Source organism: Cetorhinus maximus, chromosome 29 (genome assembly GCF_964194155.1).
Source record: "Cetorhinus maximus chromosome 29, sCetMax3.hap1.1, whole genome shotgun sequence".
Classification (NCBI taxonomy): domain Eukaryota; kingdom Metazoa; phylum Chordata; class Chondrichthyes; order Lamniformes; family Cetorhinidae; genus Cetorhinus; species Cetorhinus maximus.
The window spans coordinates 23,618,738-23,636,706 of record NC_135907.1 but is presented as its reverse complement, the minus strand read 5'-3'; the positions used below and the strand labels follow the sequence as shown (position 1 = coordinate 23,636,706).

General features: G+C 44.4%; 1 protein-coding gene across 1 annotated transcript in view; it reads left to right on the top strand.

Annotated features, from left to right (window-relative positions):
* Positions 1–17,969, top strand: part of cacng2a (calcium channel, voltage-dependent, gamma subunit 2a) — a 63,239-nt gene that overhangs the window by 31,895 nt on the left and 13,375 nt on the right. The window contains exon 2 of the mRNA XM_078531859.1: positions 13,981–14,064. Within this exon, the coding sequence (XP_078387985.1) occupies positions 13,981–14,064 (84 nt within the window). The remainder of the gene's footprint in view (positions 1–13,980; positions 14,065–17,969) is intronic.

Below are 17,969 nucleotides of genomic sequence, written 5' to 3'. Positions count from 1 at the left end.
CTCAGGCTTTTATGCAGAGTAAAATATATGAAAAGCTTGTTTAATATCATTGAGGTACCCTCTGCATAAATTAATTACAGTTAGGAGTAGCTCATGTCTAAGAAAATATTGCACAAAGCAAAATCCCCTCAAAAATCACCACATCACCTACCCTCAACCCGAACTCATCCCTCAACTCCACACCCTACAGTCCAGACTCAACCTTCTGACCCACTTTTTCTCCGGCACCTGCAGTGTCATTTTGTCCCCTTGCTAGAAGAATAGCCATCAGCTGTTTCATTTCAACTCTCCCCTGTCCCCACCTATACCTCACCTCCACCTTTTAAAACCTTTCATCTCAACCCATCTTTTCAGTGAGGTGTTAAACTGAGGCCCTGTCTGCCATCTCAGGCGGATGTGAAGGATCCCACGGTCAATATTGGAAGAAGAGCAGGGGAGTTTTCCCCGCTACCCTGGTGTCAATAATTATCCCTCAGCCAACACCACTAAAAATAGATTACATGGTTGCTATCACGTTGCTGTTTGTGGGAGCTTGCTGTGCATAATTTGGCTGCCACATATCTTACATTACAATAGTGACTACACTTCAAAAACTACTTCACTGGATGTAAAGCACATTGAGACAACCTGAAGGTCATGAAAGGCGCTACAGAAATGCAAATCTTTTCCTTCTTGCCTTTCTCAAAACCCACCTGTTTGGATGGGGATCTTGGTTGTCTTTCCAAGCCTACTCTCCTCAGTGAAGCTTCATGTGATGTTTACTGTGGGAAACTCTAATTCTGCCAGAACAATTTCCCTGAGTTGGAGATGGTAAAATACCAGCTGAGCTCCATTCAGGATTTAAACAAAATGGGTGTTGTTGGTAGTTTAATACCCATTTCTAGTTGCCCCTTGAGAAGGTGGTTGGGGAGGGGGCAGCTTTCTTGAATCATTGCAGTATTTATGGTGAAGCTGCTCCTCGGTGCTGATAGGTAGGAAGTTCCAGGAACTTTGACCCAGGGACATCCTACCCATCGTATCTCTGCTGCTGCCCAGCTGACCCACTTTAAATGGGCAAAGTTTGGCTATCAAAGCTTTCTTACTTGATGGCCTGGTCTTGGATTGTCAAATAGTGAGTTTCTGGGAGCCCTGGGCCTCTTGCACTGTCTCTCTGGTCAGTCTCTATGAGCAGCAGCAGTAGAGATGGCTGTTTGGGCTCTGCACTCCCCTGTGGCATGTGAACACACCGGGGTGACCTAGGGTCAGGTGGTCACTTGCAGAGTGCTGCCGGGGACAGGTAGGTAGGTGGCAGTTACCGACAGTACTGGACAAGACCATTATCCATCTTGTTCTCTGTCTCCCATCCTGTGGTCACATGCTTCAATGAGAATGGAGTTATTGACTAATTGCAGTGATCAATCTCTATCAATGAGTCTACAACAGACCCAGACATGAGGTGAGGAAAACTCCCAGTGGTGGAGAACTTTGGGAATTATAGGTCTAAACTCACCTGGTCCTCCCAAACTCCATTCACCACACGTCATGTCTCAAAGTGCCCTGGATCCCCCAAATAATACTTTCGGCAATAAATCTATCTAATTTGATTGGAATGAATCAGGATGAACAGCTCCCACTGCTTCCATAGGGAACCAATTCCACAAGTTGGTCACTCATGCGCTGAAAGATTATTTCTGTAGATCAGTTTGTGAGTTTACTCCCTTCAAGCTCGGGCCGTGTCCTCTGTACTGACTGTTTGGGACAAAGTGAAACAGCTCATCACTGTGGACTTTAATCAGTCCTTTTAAAATCCTAAAAAAAAAACAGCAACTGGCCTCCTCTTCCCATCCAAAACCATTTTCCCCCTTTCCACCTGCCTGACTTAGGGCAGTGAGAAAGCCCAACACCAGATGCCTCGATCTCCTTTTTAATAAATTTCCCATCCTGTGCTCCAGCCTCTCTGCTGTCCCTGATTTTATTCCTTTGTCAGAGCCGAATCAAACATGCCCAGTTGTAAGGCAGAGAGATGTCAATACCAGCTACAATCTCTCTATCTGATGTGGTGCTGAGGACCTGCTCAGCATGTACTGTAAGTCCGATATTATTTTGCCCCCAAGCACGCAATGCATCAATCTTCTTAATATCACCAATTGTCGGTGTTGAGTGCACTATCATAGATCACATAATGAAATCAATGGGTTAACCGCAGGCTGCTTTAATGATTTGGATTTCCTGGCTCTGTCTTTCCCACTTCTCCTCCTGGTCACGGGATCAGATCAGGGGTGGCCTGATCCATCGCAGTTTCTTAAAGGTTCCTTTCAGAACCTAAAGGAACCAGATTGCATCTTAGTTCTGGGCACTGCACCTCGCAAAGGCTGTATTGACCGTGGAGGGAGAGTAGCGTAGGTTTACCAGAACGATGCGCGGACTCCAAGGGTTAAATCACGAGGAGAGATTACACAAACTAGTGAAACTAGTGTCGTATCCCTTGGAATTCAAAATGTTAAGTGGTGATTTGATGGAAGTTTTCAAGATATTAAGGGGAACTGATTGGGTAGATGGAGAGAAATTATTTCCGCTGGTTGGGGAGTCTAGGACTAGAGGGCCACAGTGTAAAACTTAGAGCCAGACTTTTGAGGAGTGAAATTAATAAACACTTCTACACACAAAAGGTGGTAGGAATTTGGAACTTTCTTTTGTAAATGGCATGTTGGATGAATTGTTAATATTGAAACTGAGATTGTTAAATTTTTGTTATCTGAGGGATATAAAGGGATATGGGGAAAAATTGGGAATGTGGATTTAGATTGCAGATCAACCATGATCTCATTGAATGGTGGAACAAGAGCAAGGGCACCAGATAGATGGGAACACCACCACCTGGCAGTTCCCGATCAAGTCACTCACCATCCTGACTTGGAAATATATCGGCCGTTCCTTCACTGTCGCTGGGTCAAAATCCTGGAACTCCCTCCCTAACAGCACTGTGGGTGTACCTACACCACATGGACGGCAGCGGTTCAAGAAGGCAGCTCACCACCACCTTCTCAAGGGCAATTAGGGATGGGCAATAAATGTTGGCCCAGCCAGCAACACCCACATTCCGTAAATGAATAAAAATAACAGATTTGAGGGGCTGAATGGCTTCCTTCTGTTCTCAGTGGTAGACATTCCTAACAGTCCCAGTGAGTGGAGACTGAAGCTCCACTCAGAATCCAGTGGGATCCTCACGTTGGATGAATCTGTTCCTTTGCAATGGGGTCTCCGACCATCCAGACTCTTTGTAAAGGGGGAATTGGACCACAAGACCTCCTTAGTGATTAAAGTTTTAAACCTTTTCATTTTAAATCATTGAATATATTTAAGAAGGAAATAGATAGATTTCCGGACTCTAAAGGCCTCAGGGGGTATGGGGAGAGCGCGGGAGTACGGCGTGGAGATAGAGGATCAGCCATGGCCATATTGAATAGCGGAGCAGGCTCGAAGGGCTGAATGACCTACTCCGGATTCTTTTTTCCATGTTTCTACGTTTCTGCTTTTTAACAGCCTTGTTTAAAGACAGATTGTCAGTGTGGATGGGGGAAGGGCACACAGACACACACATCTGCCCTTCTCACTGCCTTTAAACAATCTATATTTATTGGCTTGGAAGGCAAAAACCCCAGGTGACATATTCTGCTCCATTCAGTCTTGGCTGTGCCTGCCCAGTGTGGGAGCAGGTAAAATCTTTGCATCCTGTGGCTGTCATTTGTATCACAGCAGGGCCTGTCTCTTTGTTCAGTGAGCTGTGTGTTCACTGAATCTCATTACTGGACATCTGAAGAAGCGATGAGCTCTAATTGCCTCTCGTTATTGGCCCAACAATCTCAAACTATGTGAGTAGTTAATATTCCATAGTCCTGACTCCATTAAGCAAAGAGAAAGGACTTGCATTTCTATGGTGCCTCTCATGACCACAGGATGTCCCAAAGTACGTCATAGCCAACGAAGTATGTTTTTGAAGTGTAGTCGCTGATGTAATGTAGGAAGCACTGCAGTCAATTTGTGAACAGCAAGCTCCCACCAACAGCAATGTGAGAATGACCAGATAATTTGTTTTTAGTGATGCTGATTGACGCTGGGGATAAGTCCACTGGCCATCTTTGAAGTGGTGGCTGTGGAATCTTTCACATCCACCTGAGAGTCGCAACAGGACCTTGTTTTAATGTTTCACCCAAAACAGGATACTGTACTGGAAGGGTTGACCAAGCGATCGTTCTCAATTCCCTGGACTAGGGCTCAAACCCGCAACCTTCTGTCTCAGAGGCAAGAGTTAACTATTAATTGCCTCCACTGAGGATCCCTCGAAAACACAGAAGGACTCTTTGGCTCTCTTCCTCAACCCTTCTCCCACAATCTTTCACAACTCGAGCATGGTGTCGGCCATCCAATACTTGCTGAGTTAACTCATCTTCTCTCCTGCCCTTCTTAATGTAGCTGGTTTTCTGTGCTGGGCCTTTGTGTCAGAGTGGGACAGATGAGGGGAGGGGGTCAGCAGGAAGGAGGAGAGATTCTGGATGGAGAAGGTAGGCAGAAGGAGGGAGAGGTGGAAAGAAAGTGGGTTTTAGTAAGATGAGGACAGTTAAAGCATCTTTAACCTCCCAAGGCGTTTTACAGGGGAGTCAATATGGACCTATTTTTGTCTGGAGTTTAGAGAATGAAGATGATCCCATTGAAACTTACAAAATTCTTAGAGAGCTTGACAGCATAGATTCTGTTTCTCCTGACTGGAAACTCTAGAACTAGGGGGCACAGTCTTAGGATTGTCAGCCATTTTGGTCTGAGATGAGGAGAGATTTCTCCACTCAGAGGGTTGTGAATCTTTGGAATTCTCTACCAGAGAGAGCTGTGAATGCTCCTTTGTTGAATTATATTCAAGACTCAGTTCAATAGACTTTGGGGCAATTTGAGGGAATCAAGGGATATGAGAATAGGGCGGAAAGTGGAGTTGAGGTAGAATGGCGGAGCAGGCTCGAGGGGCTGAATGGTCTACTCCAGCTCGTTTTTTTCTTATGTACTTAAATTAGATATTAGGCGTAAGTCAGGAAAGCAGGACTGGCTGAATGATTACATTTTCAGAAGTTGTTTATAGGCCAGGAGAGAGGTGGTGAGGCAGAGGGGTTTAAGTAGGGGTGGGCTGGCGGGGGTGCTGGTTACAGAGAATTGCAACACAGGCATTTCATAGATAAATGAAACAAAACACTGAGCGATGACACAAAGGAGAAAAATGGAGATATACAAATCAATGTATATGAAATTGAAGGGGTAAATTTCAGGAGCTGGTCTCTGATTAACTCTGGGTGCATAGATGGTTACAAGTTAGTGATAGTTGTACAGTTAAGTGGGTGAAGGTTTGTTTCTGGGTTGGTGCAGTTCTGTATATCCTCCTCCTCATTCAGGTACCCTGCCCGAAAGGGCATTGGTGACCACGGACTTCCATTGGATTGGTCCATGATTATGATGGCAAAGTACTGCAGTGGTTTGCCGTTGCCTTCTGCAGTCTGGCTGACCAGGAAACTCTCTCCCGCTCCCACCGCCTGCCATCAGGCGTATTGGAAGGATTTACAGGCTGATAATCCATGTTATGGACACTCCTTCTTTGGACATCAAGTCCTGAAGTCAGAACTTCAAAAATGGGTGTAAAGTTGAACTGGGGACCTTCCCGGAGAATTTGGCTGGTTCAGTTTATATTGGCCGGGATTTTCCGGCCCCGTCATGGATGGGACTCCCCCACGGGCGAGGCAGCACCGCAGCCAGGAGTCCATTGACCTGCGGCGGGACCGGCAAAGTGTGGAAAATCCCGCCCATTATTTCACACTTTAGGAAGGAGGCTAAGCATTTGGAGCAAATGCACAGGAGATTTATCAGAATGGCACCAGGGATGAGGGACCTCGGTTACTTGGAAAGGCTGAATGAGCTGGACTTGTTCACCTTAGAGAAAAGAAGGTTAAGGGGAGATTTAATATACGTGCTTAAAATACGATAGTTTCTCCTTATTTACTCTGTTCCCACTGGCAGGAGGGTCAGTAGCCAGAGGGACATTGATCTAAAATATTTGGCAAAAGACTCATAGCGGAGATAAGGAGATTTTGTTTTACACAGCGAGTTGTTGTGATCTGGAGCGCGCTGCCTGAAAGGGCGGTCGGAGCAGATTCAATAGTAAATTTCCAAAGAGAATTGGATAAAAACTCAAAGGAAACATCAGCAAGGGCTAAAGAAGGGGAGGTGGGATTAATTGAATAGCTCTTTCAAAGAGCTGTCTCAGTCATGATGGGCCAAATGGCCTCATGCAGTGCTGTAAGATTCTATGATTTTAATTATATGTATATTGTGGCTAAGGAGGTATCACGATTCATGTTCCTATTATAAACAGAACCTCTCCAATGATTGTCAAATTATTGCTGTGTTTTAACTTTGCTCTGTTAAAGAATGTATGAAACAATTATGAGAAATGAATCATTGTAGGCTTGCAGAACAGAACAATTCCAGAACAAGACAATTAAATCACAAATCAGAGTTTCACCCATTCTTAGGAAAAGTTTCAGTCTGATGTCTTTTTCCCTCCAGAGAATCCCAACCCAAGATCTGAATATAACCATTACAATTGGGAATTCTGTGGTGAGTAACTCACCTCCTGAAGTCCCAAAATATTTCTTCCACCTACAAGGCACAAGTCAGGAATGTGATGGAATACTGTCCACTTGCCTGGATGAGTGCAGCTCCAACAACACTCAAGAAACTTGACACCATCCAGGACAAAGCAACCTACCATCTTAAACATTTACTCCCAGCCACCATCTGCAAGATGTACTGCAGAAACTCACCAAGGCTCCTTCGACAGCACCTTCCAAACCCGTGACTTCCACTACCCAAAAGGACAAGGTCAGCAGATGCATGGGAACACCACCATCTGCAAAATTCCCTCCAAGCCACACACCACCCTGACTTGGAACTATATCGCCGTTCCTTCACTGTCGCTGGGACAGAATCCTGGAACTCCCTCCCTAACAGCTTTGCGGGTGTACCTACACTACATGGGACTGCAGCGGTTCAAAAAAAGCAGCTCACCTCAAGGGCAATTAGGGATGGGCCTAGCCAGCGATGCCCACATCCTGGTCTGCTCAGATGGTGATGGTAGGACAGGCACAGTCTTGGTGTCAGCGCCCTTGTGCTAGCTAGGAGGGGAAGAAACAGCTAGTCTTCCTGGTCCTGCTCCTGATCCAGAGGACGATTCTGGAAAGCCGTGGGCTGATCAAGTGGCTGCTTTGTCCTGGACGCAGTCAAGCTTCTTGAGTATTGTTGGTGCTGCACTCATCCAGTCAAGTGGAGAGTATTCCAAAGTGGTGCTGACTTGTGCTTTGTCAGGGTACAGGCCTTGAGGTGTCAGGATGTGAGTTACTCACTGCAGAATTCCCAGCCTCTGACTTACTCTTGCAGTCACATTATTTATATGGCTTGTCCAGTTCAGTTTTTGGTCAATGGTAACCCCCAGGATGGTTGAAGATGTGGGATACAATGACAACAATGACATCGAATGTCAAGGGGGGGGATGGTTGGAGTGTGTTTTGTTGGAGATTGTCATTGCATGGTAACGCGAATGTTACTTGCTACTTTTCAGCCCAAGCCTGAATAATGTCCAGCTCTTACTCCAGGTGGGTTGCTGCCTATGGACAACTGGTTGTGCCTCAAGGCTGGACATTGTTGGGCAGCATATCAGAGAATCCCCGGTGGTCATAGTCACCTATACTGGAGACTGTGGTGGACTGAATTTCAGCTGTGAGGGTCAGTGGAATGGAATGAAAAATGATCCACATAAGAATAATGTGAATGCAAAATATCCAATCTGCTAACTCTCTCCCTCGAGGTACATCCTCAGGGCTATTCGTGTGGGAGCAGAGAATACAAAGTGGCCTCTTCACGATAATGCGATTTGCGATCAGCAATCTGCTTACTAATCAGCAGAACCACAATAATACAGATAGGGAGCAAAACCCACCATGGTCAGTGTACAAGAAACATTCTTTTTATTTTAAATGAACGATAGTATTTACTGACGAAGCCATCTTGTAACAAAAAATATCTTCTCCAAGCAAAATAACGATATTGGATCTTTGGTGTTTGTCTTTTGTTTTCTGTCACACACATTCTCCAAGGATGAGGACATGATGGGGACCTTGCTGGTTGAGAGGAGTTGAAATGTGTATTGTTGCTTTCTATTCTTAGTAGCGCAGTTGGGCTCAGGAATTCTCTGCGTAAACATCCACCGGATGAGCCCTCCTCCTATCCTTCTGCTTAGCAACACAATAGACTTCCCAACAAAGTGCTGCTTCAATTTGATCCTCACATTTTTAAATTCAACTGGCCTTGTCAGTATAAGTGCTGAACTATAGCCTCAAATTCGACTTCCTTATTTACAAGTCAGTCACCCTCCTGTCTCTCTCAGCAAACTCCTTGCACCCCATGACTTACAATCCTCCTGAATCTGATTTCTTGTGCATCTCCTCACCCCCTCCCTTCAATGTATCTTGGGCAGTTAAGCAATTGAACATTCTTTCTGCGTCCCTCCTGGTCTTTGAAGTCTATGTTTTTCATCACACCGTTGGTCACTTCCAGCTCTTACATTGCCACCCGATGCCTATTTTCCTTTCTGTTTGGGACACTGGGGTGTTTTATGGATACGCTACATAAATGGCAGCTATTGCCATTTTCACTGTAACAGTGAGCTCAAAGTTGCTTTGACATTATGGTATAATCACAAGAAAGACACCTACAAGATGTTTTATTTCATTTAGAGTTTGGGACAACCTGTGATAAAAAGAAAGACTTGCATTTCTAAATCGCCTTTCACAACCTCAGGATGTCCCAATGTGCCAATGAATTACTTCTGAAGAGTAATCATTATTGGAATGCAGGCAGCCAATTTGCACACAACAAGCTCCTAGAAACAGCAATGTTATGATCAGATAATTTGTTTTAGTGATCTTGGTTGAGGGATAAATATTGGCGGGACACTGGGGAGAAGACCCGCCCTTCATCAAACAAGATCCATGAGATCCTTTACACCCACCTGAGAGAACAGGCAGTGCCTCAATTTAATGTCTCATCCAAAATCTGGCACCCCTGACAGTGCAGCACTCCCTCAGTACGGCATTGGGTAGATCAGGATTTTTTACTGAAGTCCCTGGATTGGGAATTCAACTCATGACCTTCTGACACAGAGGTGAGAGCGTTACTTACTGAGACAGGGCTGAGACCACAATAGCATCACTACTTCACTGAATGTATCTACTCCTATCAGTTTATTTCTGTTAGCATTTAAGTGGAAACTGAGTGTTTTATTTTGCTGGGGGGGTAAGTCACTTCTGGCTGGAATCATTCCTCTTCACCATTCCCAAACTTACCCCCACCACCTCCACCCACCAAAAATTGAAGCCCAAGAACACCCAAATTAAGCTGTTTATGAGACTGGAGCTGAACAAAAAATGTCCCACCAAGACATTGCTGTCTCTATTCAGCTGTATGGAGCTAAGTGCAGGGAGGGTGTTCACAATTGGGAGCTGGTCACACAAAGTGGTTGTCAGAAAATAATCAGACTGGATTGAACTCTTTCCCCTGAAAGATGATCAGCGGGATTCTCTGCACCCGCCCACCACGGCAAGTCAATGGGCTTCTGGCTGGGGCACCGCCTCACCCACGGTGAGTCCCGCCCACAACTGGGCCGGAAAATCCCAGCCTACGGATGCCGAGGGACAATTGGAGCTTTCAGGGCTGAGATTGGTAGATTTTAATTGGGTAAGGGTATCGAGGAATATGGAGCAAAATGGAGTTGAGGTACAGATCAGCCGCGATTTGATTGAATGGTGGAGCAGCTCTGAGGGGCTGAATGGCCTCCTCCTGTTACTGTAAAAATGAAAAGCAGGAAGAAACCCACTGGTGATCTTTTCTATCCCATTTAGTTGTGAGACGTGATGCATCTTGATGCAGACTCACCACCCACCTGGAGCCATGTAAATCTCCTGGGAGAGGAGAGAAACCAGATTTTTAAAAACCCTGGCCAATTAAAGTAAAAACAACAATTTGAAAAAAATCCTTGCTGAACACGACTCCTATCAGTTTCAAAATGGTGCACAGGAATGTGAGAAATAAATCGTTCACTAATATGCAAATATTCCTAAGGTCTTGCACACATTTTCAGATCTTTTCACTGCTGATGCAGTTCATTAGAAACAATTTCACCAATTCAGAGAGTGATAGTCAGCAGATACCCTGTCTGTGATTAGTAACATTTCAACACTGGATTGAGAAGAGATCTATTATTTTTCTCAGTGACTTGTTTTGTCAATGCAGGGTGCTAATGGGTGTTAGAAGGTTTATTGGTACTCACAGTTCATGATCCCATTGGCAAGTATTGGATATCATATGAGGAGATTGAACCATAGAACCATAGAACCATAGAACACTACAGCACAGAAAACAGGCCATTCGGCCCTTCTAGTCTGTGCCAAAATATTATTCCGCTAGTCCCATTGACCTGCACCTAGTCCATAACCCTCCAGACCTCTCCCATCCATGTATCTATCTAATTTATTCTTAAAACTTAAGAGTGAGCCTACATTTACCACGTCAGATGGTAGCTCGTTCCACACTCTCACCACTCTCTGAGTGAAGAAGTTCCCCCTAATGTTCCCCCTAAACCTTTCCCCTTTCACCCTAAAGCCATGTCCTCTCGTGTTTATTTCTCCTAATCTAAGTGGAAAGATCCTACTCGCATTTACTCTGTCTATACCCCTCATAATTTTGTAAACTTCTATCATATCTCCTCTCATTCTTCTACGCTCCAAGGAATAAAGTCCTAACCTGTTTAATCTTTCCCTGTAACTCAACTCCTTAAGACACGGCAACATCCTAGTAAATCTTCTCTGCACTCTCTCAATCTTACTGATATCCTTCCTGTAGTTAGGCGACCAGAACTGCACACAATACTCCAAAGTTGGCCTCACCAATGTCTTATACAACCTCACCATAACATCCCAACTCCTATACTCAATACTTTGATTTATGAAGGCCAGTATGCCAAAAGCTTTCTTTACAACCCTGTCTACCTGTGACGCCACTTTCAGGGAATTATGTATCTGAACTCCCAGATCCCTTTGTTCCTCCGCACTCCTCAGTGCCCTACCATTTACTGTGTATGTCCTACCTTGGTTTGACCTTCCAAAATGTAACACCTCACACTTTTCTGCATTAAATTCCATCTGCCATTTTCTGGCCCATTTTTCCAGTTGGTCCAGATCTCTCTGCAAGCTTTGAAAGCCTTCCTCGCTGTCCATAACACCTCCAATCTTAGTGTCATCAGCAAACTTGCTGATCCAATTCACCACATTATCATCCAAATCATTGATATAGACAACAAACAACAATGGTCCCAGCACAGATCCCTGAGGCACACCACTAGTCACAGACCTCCAGTCTGAGAAGCAATCATCCACTACCACTCTCTGTCTTCTCCCACACAGCCAATTTCGAATCCAGTTTACAACCTCTCCATGGATACCAAGTGTCTGAACCTTCTGAACTAACCTCCCATGTGGGACCTTGTCAAAGGCCTTACTAAAGTCCATGTAGATAACATCCACAGCCTTTCCTTCATCTACTTTCTTGGTAACCTCATCGAAAAACTCTACCAGGTTCATTAAACACAACCTACCACGCACAAAGCCATGCTGACTATCCTTAATCAGCCCTTGGCTGTCCAAATAATTATATATCCGATCTCTCAGGACACCTTCCAATAATTTACGTACTACTGACGTCAGGCTCACTGGCCTGTAATTACCTGGTTTACTTTTGGAGCCTTTTTTAAACAACGGAACAACATGAGCTACCCTCCAATCCTCCGGCACCTCACCCGTGGCTAAGGACATTTTAAATATTTCTTCCAGGGCCCCTGCAATTTCTACACTAGTCTCCCTCAAGGTCCGAGGGAATATCATGTCAGGCCCGGGGGATTTATCTACCTTTATTCGCTGTAAGGCAGCAAGCACCTCCTCTTCTTTAATCTCTATATGCTCCATGAAACTACTGCTTGTTTCCCTTCCTTCCTTATACACTATGCCAGTTTCCTGAGTAAATACTGATGCAAAAAAACTGTTTAAGGTCCTGAAATTCCACATCAACTGTGGACCACATGGTCTCTGGTTAATTGGAATTCTTTTAATGAGACTAAATAGGACTATTTGGATTGTCTTTCTGATGGATTTGATCAAGAAGGGGTTTAATCTATTGGATATTGTACAATGGAAGTGGAGAGAAAGGGTTTTATCCTTTGGTGCTCTATACAATGAGAATGAATGGACAGAATTTAGCCAACTTGGTCACAAGAGCATATGGAGCAGGAGTAGTTCCTCCAGCCTCTTGGACCATCCATATTATTCACCAAGATCAAGGCTGAAATTTAACCTCAACTCCACTTTCCTGCCCTATCCCAACATCTCTTGATTCCTTTAATGCCTCAACTTTGAATATACTCAGCCACTGGGTACCCACAGCTCTCTGAGACAGAGAGTTCCAAAGCTCTATACCTGAAACATATCTGCGATCATGTTGAGTGGAGGTATGTATCTTAAGTTTGGTTTAATCAGTAAAATAAGCATTACTTCAAAGGTGCCACTCCTTTCTCCTGACATTTTATCCCATTGTGATTGGAAACGCTCTACCAAATTATAAATAGTAGCAGTTTACTTTTCTGTGTTATCATATGTCCCACTATCATCCTCCTAGACATACTTGTGGTAGCTTCTGAAACATACAAGTGGCTTACATGTTACTTTGTCATTGGGTAGGTAGAGAGAAACTATTCCCTTTGGTGGGGGAATTCAGAACAAGGGGCCATATCCTTAAAATTAGAGGCAGGCTGTTCCAGTGTGATGCCTTCACACAAAGGGTTGTGGAAATCAGGAACTCTACCCCCCCCACAAAAATTGTTGATGTCGGGAGTCAATTGTAAATTTGAAAACTGAAATTCATAGATTTTTGTTAGGCAAGGGGATTAAGGGTTACAGAATTGAGGCAGGGAGATGAAGTTAAGGTGCAGAATGGCCACGATCTACTGAATGGTGGAACAGGTTTAAGGGGTTGAATGGCCTCCTCCTATTCCTATGAGTGTGGTATACATGATGAATGCTTCACTCTCCATATAGATCCTATAGCAATTTTATTTCCGACTATACAAATAACTGTCTTGCCGAACCACCCTCTCATCACGCTCGACAGGACCCCACGGGCAAGGCTCAGAGTTGGTCACACGCCCATCATGTCAGGATTATTAAAAATCTAGGAGATTCAAGAGGAGTGCCTCAGGATGAGGAAGCAGCCATTTAGGGCTGAGAGGAGGAGAAATTTCTTCACTCAGAGGGCTGTAAATCTCTGGCATTCTCTACCCCAGAGGTTGTGGATGCTCCGTTGTTGGGTACGTTCAAGGCTGGGATCGATAGATTTTTGGGCTCTAAGGGATAGGGTGGGAAAGTGGAGTTGATGTAGACTCTCATCAATGATCTGATTGAGCAGGATCAATGGGCTGAATGACCTACTCCAGCTCGTATTTCTTCTGCCCTTATCTCTGTGTGGACATGGGTTCCTGTTGCCTCAGTTGGATGTATGTGAGACAATGCTCAGGACAGGGCACACCACTCAGCATAAATAGAAACAGGGCTGCAAGTTGGTGTGCCCCTTCCCTCCTCACCCAGATACCTGAATTTCGGTAGCCCCATACGAATGGTACCCCCGCCCTGACTGAACAGGTCTCCTTATCCAGAGAACACTGGGAATTATTGTACACATTGTAATTAATTGATCTGTTTTACACATTGATGCAACTGCAAGTTCATTCACTGCCTTTGTGTTCATCGCTCACACAGGGAGAGGTGACTGACTTCTCTCTCTCTTTCTATGTCTTTCCTGAAACAGGAAATTTTAAAGGTTTATGTAAACAGATCGACCACTTCCCGGAAGACACGGATTACGAAGCAGATGCCGCTGAATATTTCTTACGTAAGCTTGCCTTCCCTCTTACCTCCATTAAAGGTGTTTTGTAAAAAGTCAGGAGGAAAGGGGTGGGTTGCTTGTTTGTGGGGAAGTATTAACTGCAGGTCATCCACCCATAAATGTTGGAGGATTACATTTATAAATGGGCTGGAGGCACCCCACATCCCTGATAATCTAGTGGTTCAAGGTGACAACTATGGTTAGCCCAACAACCCATAGATCCTAGATTCAATTCCTGGCGTGTGCTGACCTCTCTCATGGTGACTGATATTAATTGGGCTCAGTGTCGCTGGATTAAGGAAGGGGGGAAGGCAGCCAGGGTTCCAGTCTCCTGATTGTGTGTCCTGCCATCATCAGGTGAGAGCTGGGTTGATCGCTTGTTGGTAATACAGGAAGTGTGGCCAGGTGGTTGGGGTGGTTTTCAGCCTCTGTGGAGCTCTTTTCCCATGAGAAATGGTGCCCCACAAGAGAGCAGAAAATGGGGGTATGAATCAGAAGAAGGCCATTCAGCCTATCCTGGCTGTGCTGGCTCTTTGAAAGAACTATCCAATTAGTCCCACTCACCCCCTTCTCTTCCCCATAGCCCTGCAAATGTTTCCTTCCCAAGTATTTACCCAATTCCCTTTTGAAAGTTACTGTTGAAGCTGCTCCCACTGTCCTTTTAGGCAGCACATTCTATATCACAACAACTCACTGCATAAAAAAAATCTCCTCATCCCATCTTTGATTGATTATATTAAATCTGTGCCCTTTCGTTATTGACCCTCCTGCCAGTGGAAACAGTTACTTTCTATCTAGTTTATCAAAGCCATTAACAAATTTGAACCTCCCTTTAACCTACTTTCTCTGGAGAACAGTCCTGAATTCTCTAGTCTCAAATATTGGAACCTGATATTAAAAATGACAAAATTATTTTATTTATTCATTCATGGGATGTGGGCTTTGCTGGCAAGGCCAGCATTTATTGCTCATACCTAATTGATGGTGCTGAGCCACCTTCTTGAGCCACTTCAGTCCATGTTTGGTACAAATGTGTGGCTTTTAAAGAGGGCAATTATTGGTTAACCACATTACCGAGGGTCTAGAGTCACATAGTGATCAGACCGTGTAAGAAAGGCAGATTTCCTTCCTTATAGGACATTGGTCAAGGATGTTTCTGGACAAAATTACTCAGGCTGGTTCAATTAGGCCCCTCTTAAAAGAATGTTTGATGCTCCAGTCTCTTGGAAACCTTTGCCTCATGGTAGCTCCCCTGCTTCTGAGTCAAACGGTCCTGTGATCAAACCCCATCCCAGACACTCTCAGCGTTGGAGGCTGGAGAATCAGCTTGGAATTGCGAGTTGATGTTCAGCAGGATCCTCACATCCGGTGAGTATTGGTGAACCTTCTCCTTGTCCCTATCCCACTATCGGCTCGGACAGGGATTTTCACAGCTCATTGAAGGAATGTTCGAGCTGTGGCCTGCCAAGAATGTTAATCAGCCTGAGATATTCATCCACTACTTTGAAATTAGACTTGGATTGTTCAGAAGTGAAATCAGGAAGAGCCCAGAAAGAAAAAACAGTTTGGGCCAGTATTCTCACTTTCCAGTTTTTACTGTTTTTTCCTTTCTGGGTACTTCTTCACACACAAAGGGGATAATGGAAATCTGGGACCCTCTCCCCAAAAAGCTGTGGATGCTGGAGGACAATTGGCACTTTCAAAGCTAAGAACAAGAGATCTTTGGATAAAGGTATTGAGGAATATGGAGAAAAAAACTGGTAAATGGGGTTGCGATACAGATCAGCCATGATCTAACTTGAGAGGGAGAGCATGCTTGAGGGGCTGAAAGGTCTCCTCCCATTGTGCAAACAAAGCCTTGGGCTCATGATGAAGTTGGACATTATCCAGTCAAAGCTGTTCTACTATTGAAAAGTATATAGCGAGGGGAAAAAAAACCCTACACTTGATTGAATAATAGATGACAATGATTGAATTTTAAGCCAGTTACACAATCAAAGAGCTTAGGTTACATCACAGACCACAAGGAATCAGTTGAACTAATTACTGCTAATGAGTCTGGTTGTTTCTAGGCCAATCATTGCTGTTTATTTGTACTGGACTATTTTACAACAAAGGATTCATTGTGGCCCAACAATTGGCTACTAGCCCCAGCCCATATGACATCAAATGGAATGTTGTATTGCTACCCAGCTTTTAACCCAACCAATTTATGGCCCAATTTGTCATGTGAGTCTACTGCTGTTGATTCATACAACACACAAGGAGGCCATTCAGCCCATTGTGGTTGTGCTGGCTCCTTTGAAAGAGTTATATTAGTCCCATATCCTCCTGTCCTTTCCCCATGACCCTGCAAGTATTTTCCCTTTCAGGTATTTATGCAATTCTTCTTCTGAAAGTTACTGTTGAATCTGCTTCCACTGGCCTTTCAGGAGGGGTGTGTCCCAATTGACGACAACTTGCTGAATATAAAAAGAGCAATGCTGTCTTTAAAGTTTGCAGTCATGACACAATGCTAGAGATGTTGGTACATTAACCACCAGAGGCTCAGAGCACCACCTACATTAATGGTGTTAACTCCCATCTTCAGAAGCAATGTGGTCTCACGGCACAAGATAAAGACCTGCCTTGGCTATTCTATCGAACACTGCAACCCTTCACAACTTCCAACTGCATCGTAGAATAAGGTGGTTTGTAAACCCATAGGACGATAGGTAGGGTTGCCTACTGTGATTAAATGTATTCCTGGACGTTTCATCACATGCCTTGCCCCCACACTCCAGCCATTTATTGGCCAACACACCCATCCTTGTAATGTAATAAAAACAAAATACTGCGGATGCTGGAAACCTGAAATATAAACAGAACGCCCTGGAAAAGCTCAGGAGGTCTGAGAGCTTCTGTGGGGAGAGAAACAGAGTTAACGTTTTGGGTCCAAAATGACTCTTCTTCGGAACTCATCCTTGTGACATACTGCCTTCCTACACCTACTTGAAAACAAAAAGACTCATTACCCAATTGGATGACTCTTGGCTGTCAGCCAAACAGCTTTCCCCACTCCCACCATTTTCAATATTTTCATATCTTGTAAAGAGAAATGTAAAAAAAAATGTAAAAATGACCTTATTTAATGTCCGGATGATTTTTCTCCAGGGTTACACAGTGTCCTGGAGATTGATCTTCAATTCCTAGAGACTCCAGGACAATCCTGGAGGGTTGGCAACCTTAACAGGCGATGATGATCTGTACCTCAACCCCATTTTTAATCTTTGCCCCATATCCCTTGATATTCTCACTCAACAAATGTGTATTGAACAAAATCTTGAAAGCTTCATTTGACCAGGGCTTTTGGGGGAGTGAGTTCCAGATTTTCACTTCCCATTTTGTGGAAAAGTGTTTTCTGATGTCACTCCTGAACGGTCAGCTCTATTCTCTTGTTCTGGACTCACCCCAACAGACAAAATAGTTTCTCCATTTCAACACTATCTAATCCTTTTAACATTTTCAGTACACAATTAGGTCAAACCTACTAAATTCCAGGAAATGTAAGCCCAGGTTAATGCAACACGTCCTCACAATTTAACCATTTAGGCCCAGCCATCATGTTATTCCTTATCCCCGTCCATCTAACACCAGGATCAGTCTCACGGACTCTTCTCTCAGTGGCCCCTTCATATTGCGGGACTGAGACCAGTGCTTGGTACTGCTATCCAATTTCTATACGGAAGTAGGAGTGGGGAAAATTCTTTTTGTTTACAGTGTCCAATCCCCTCCATCGTGGATCCTCCCCTGACATGTGTAAGGATGGACTTCACAAACCCACAGTCTTGGCATGCAGCATAATGTAAACACCAAGGGGGTTTCTTGGAAATTCCTGTGTGGAGATTGGTTCATCCTACGGGCGCTCCATC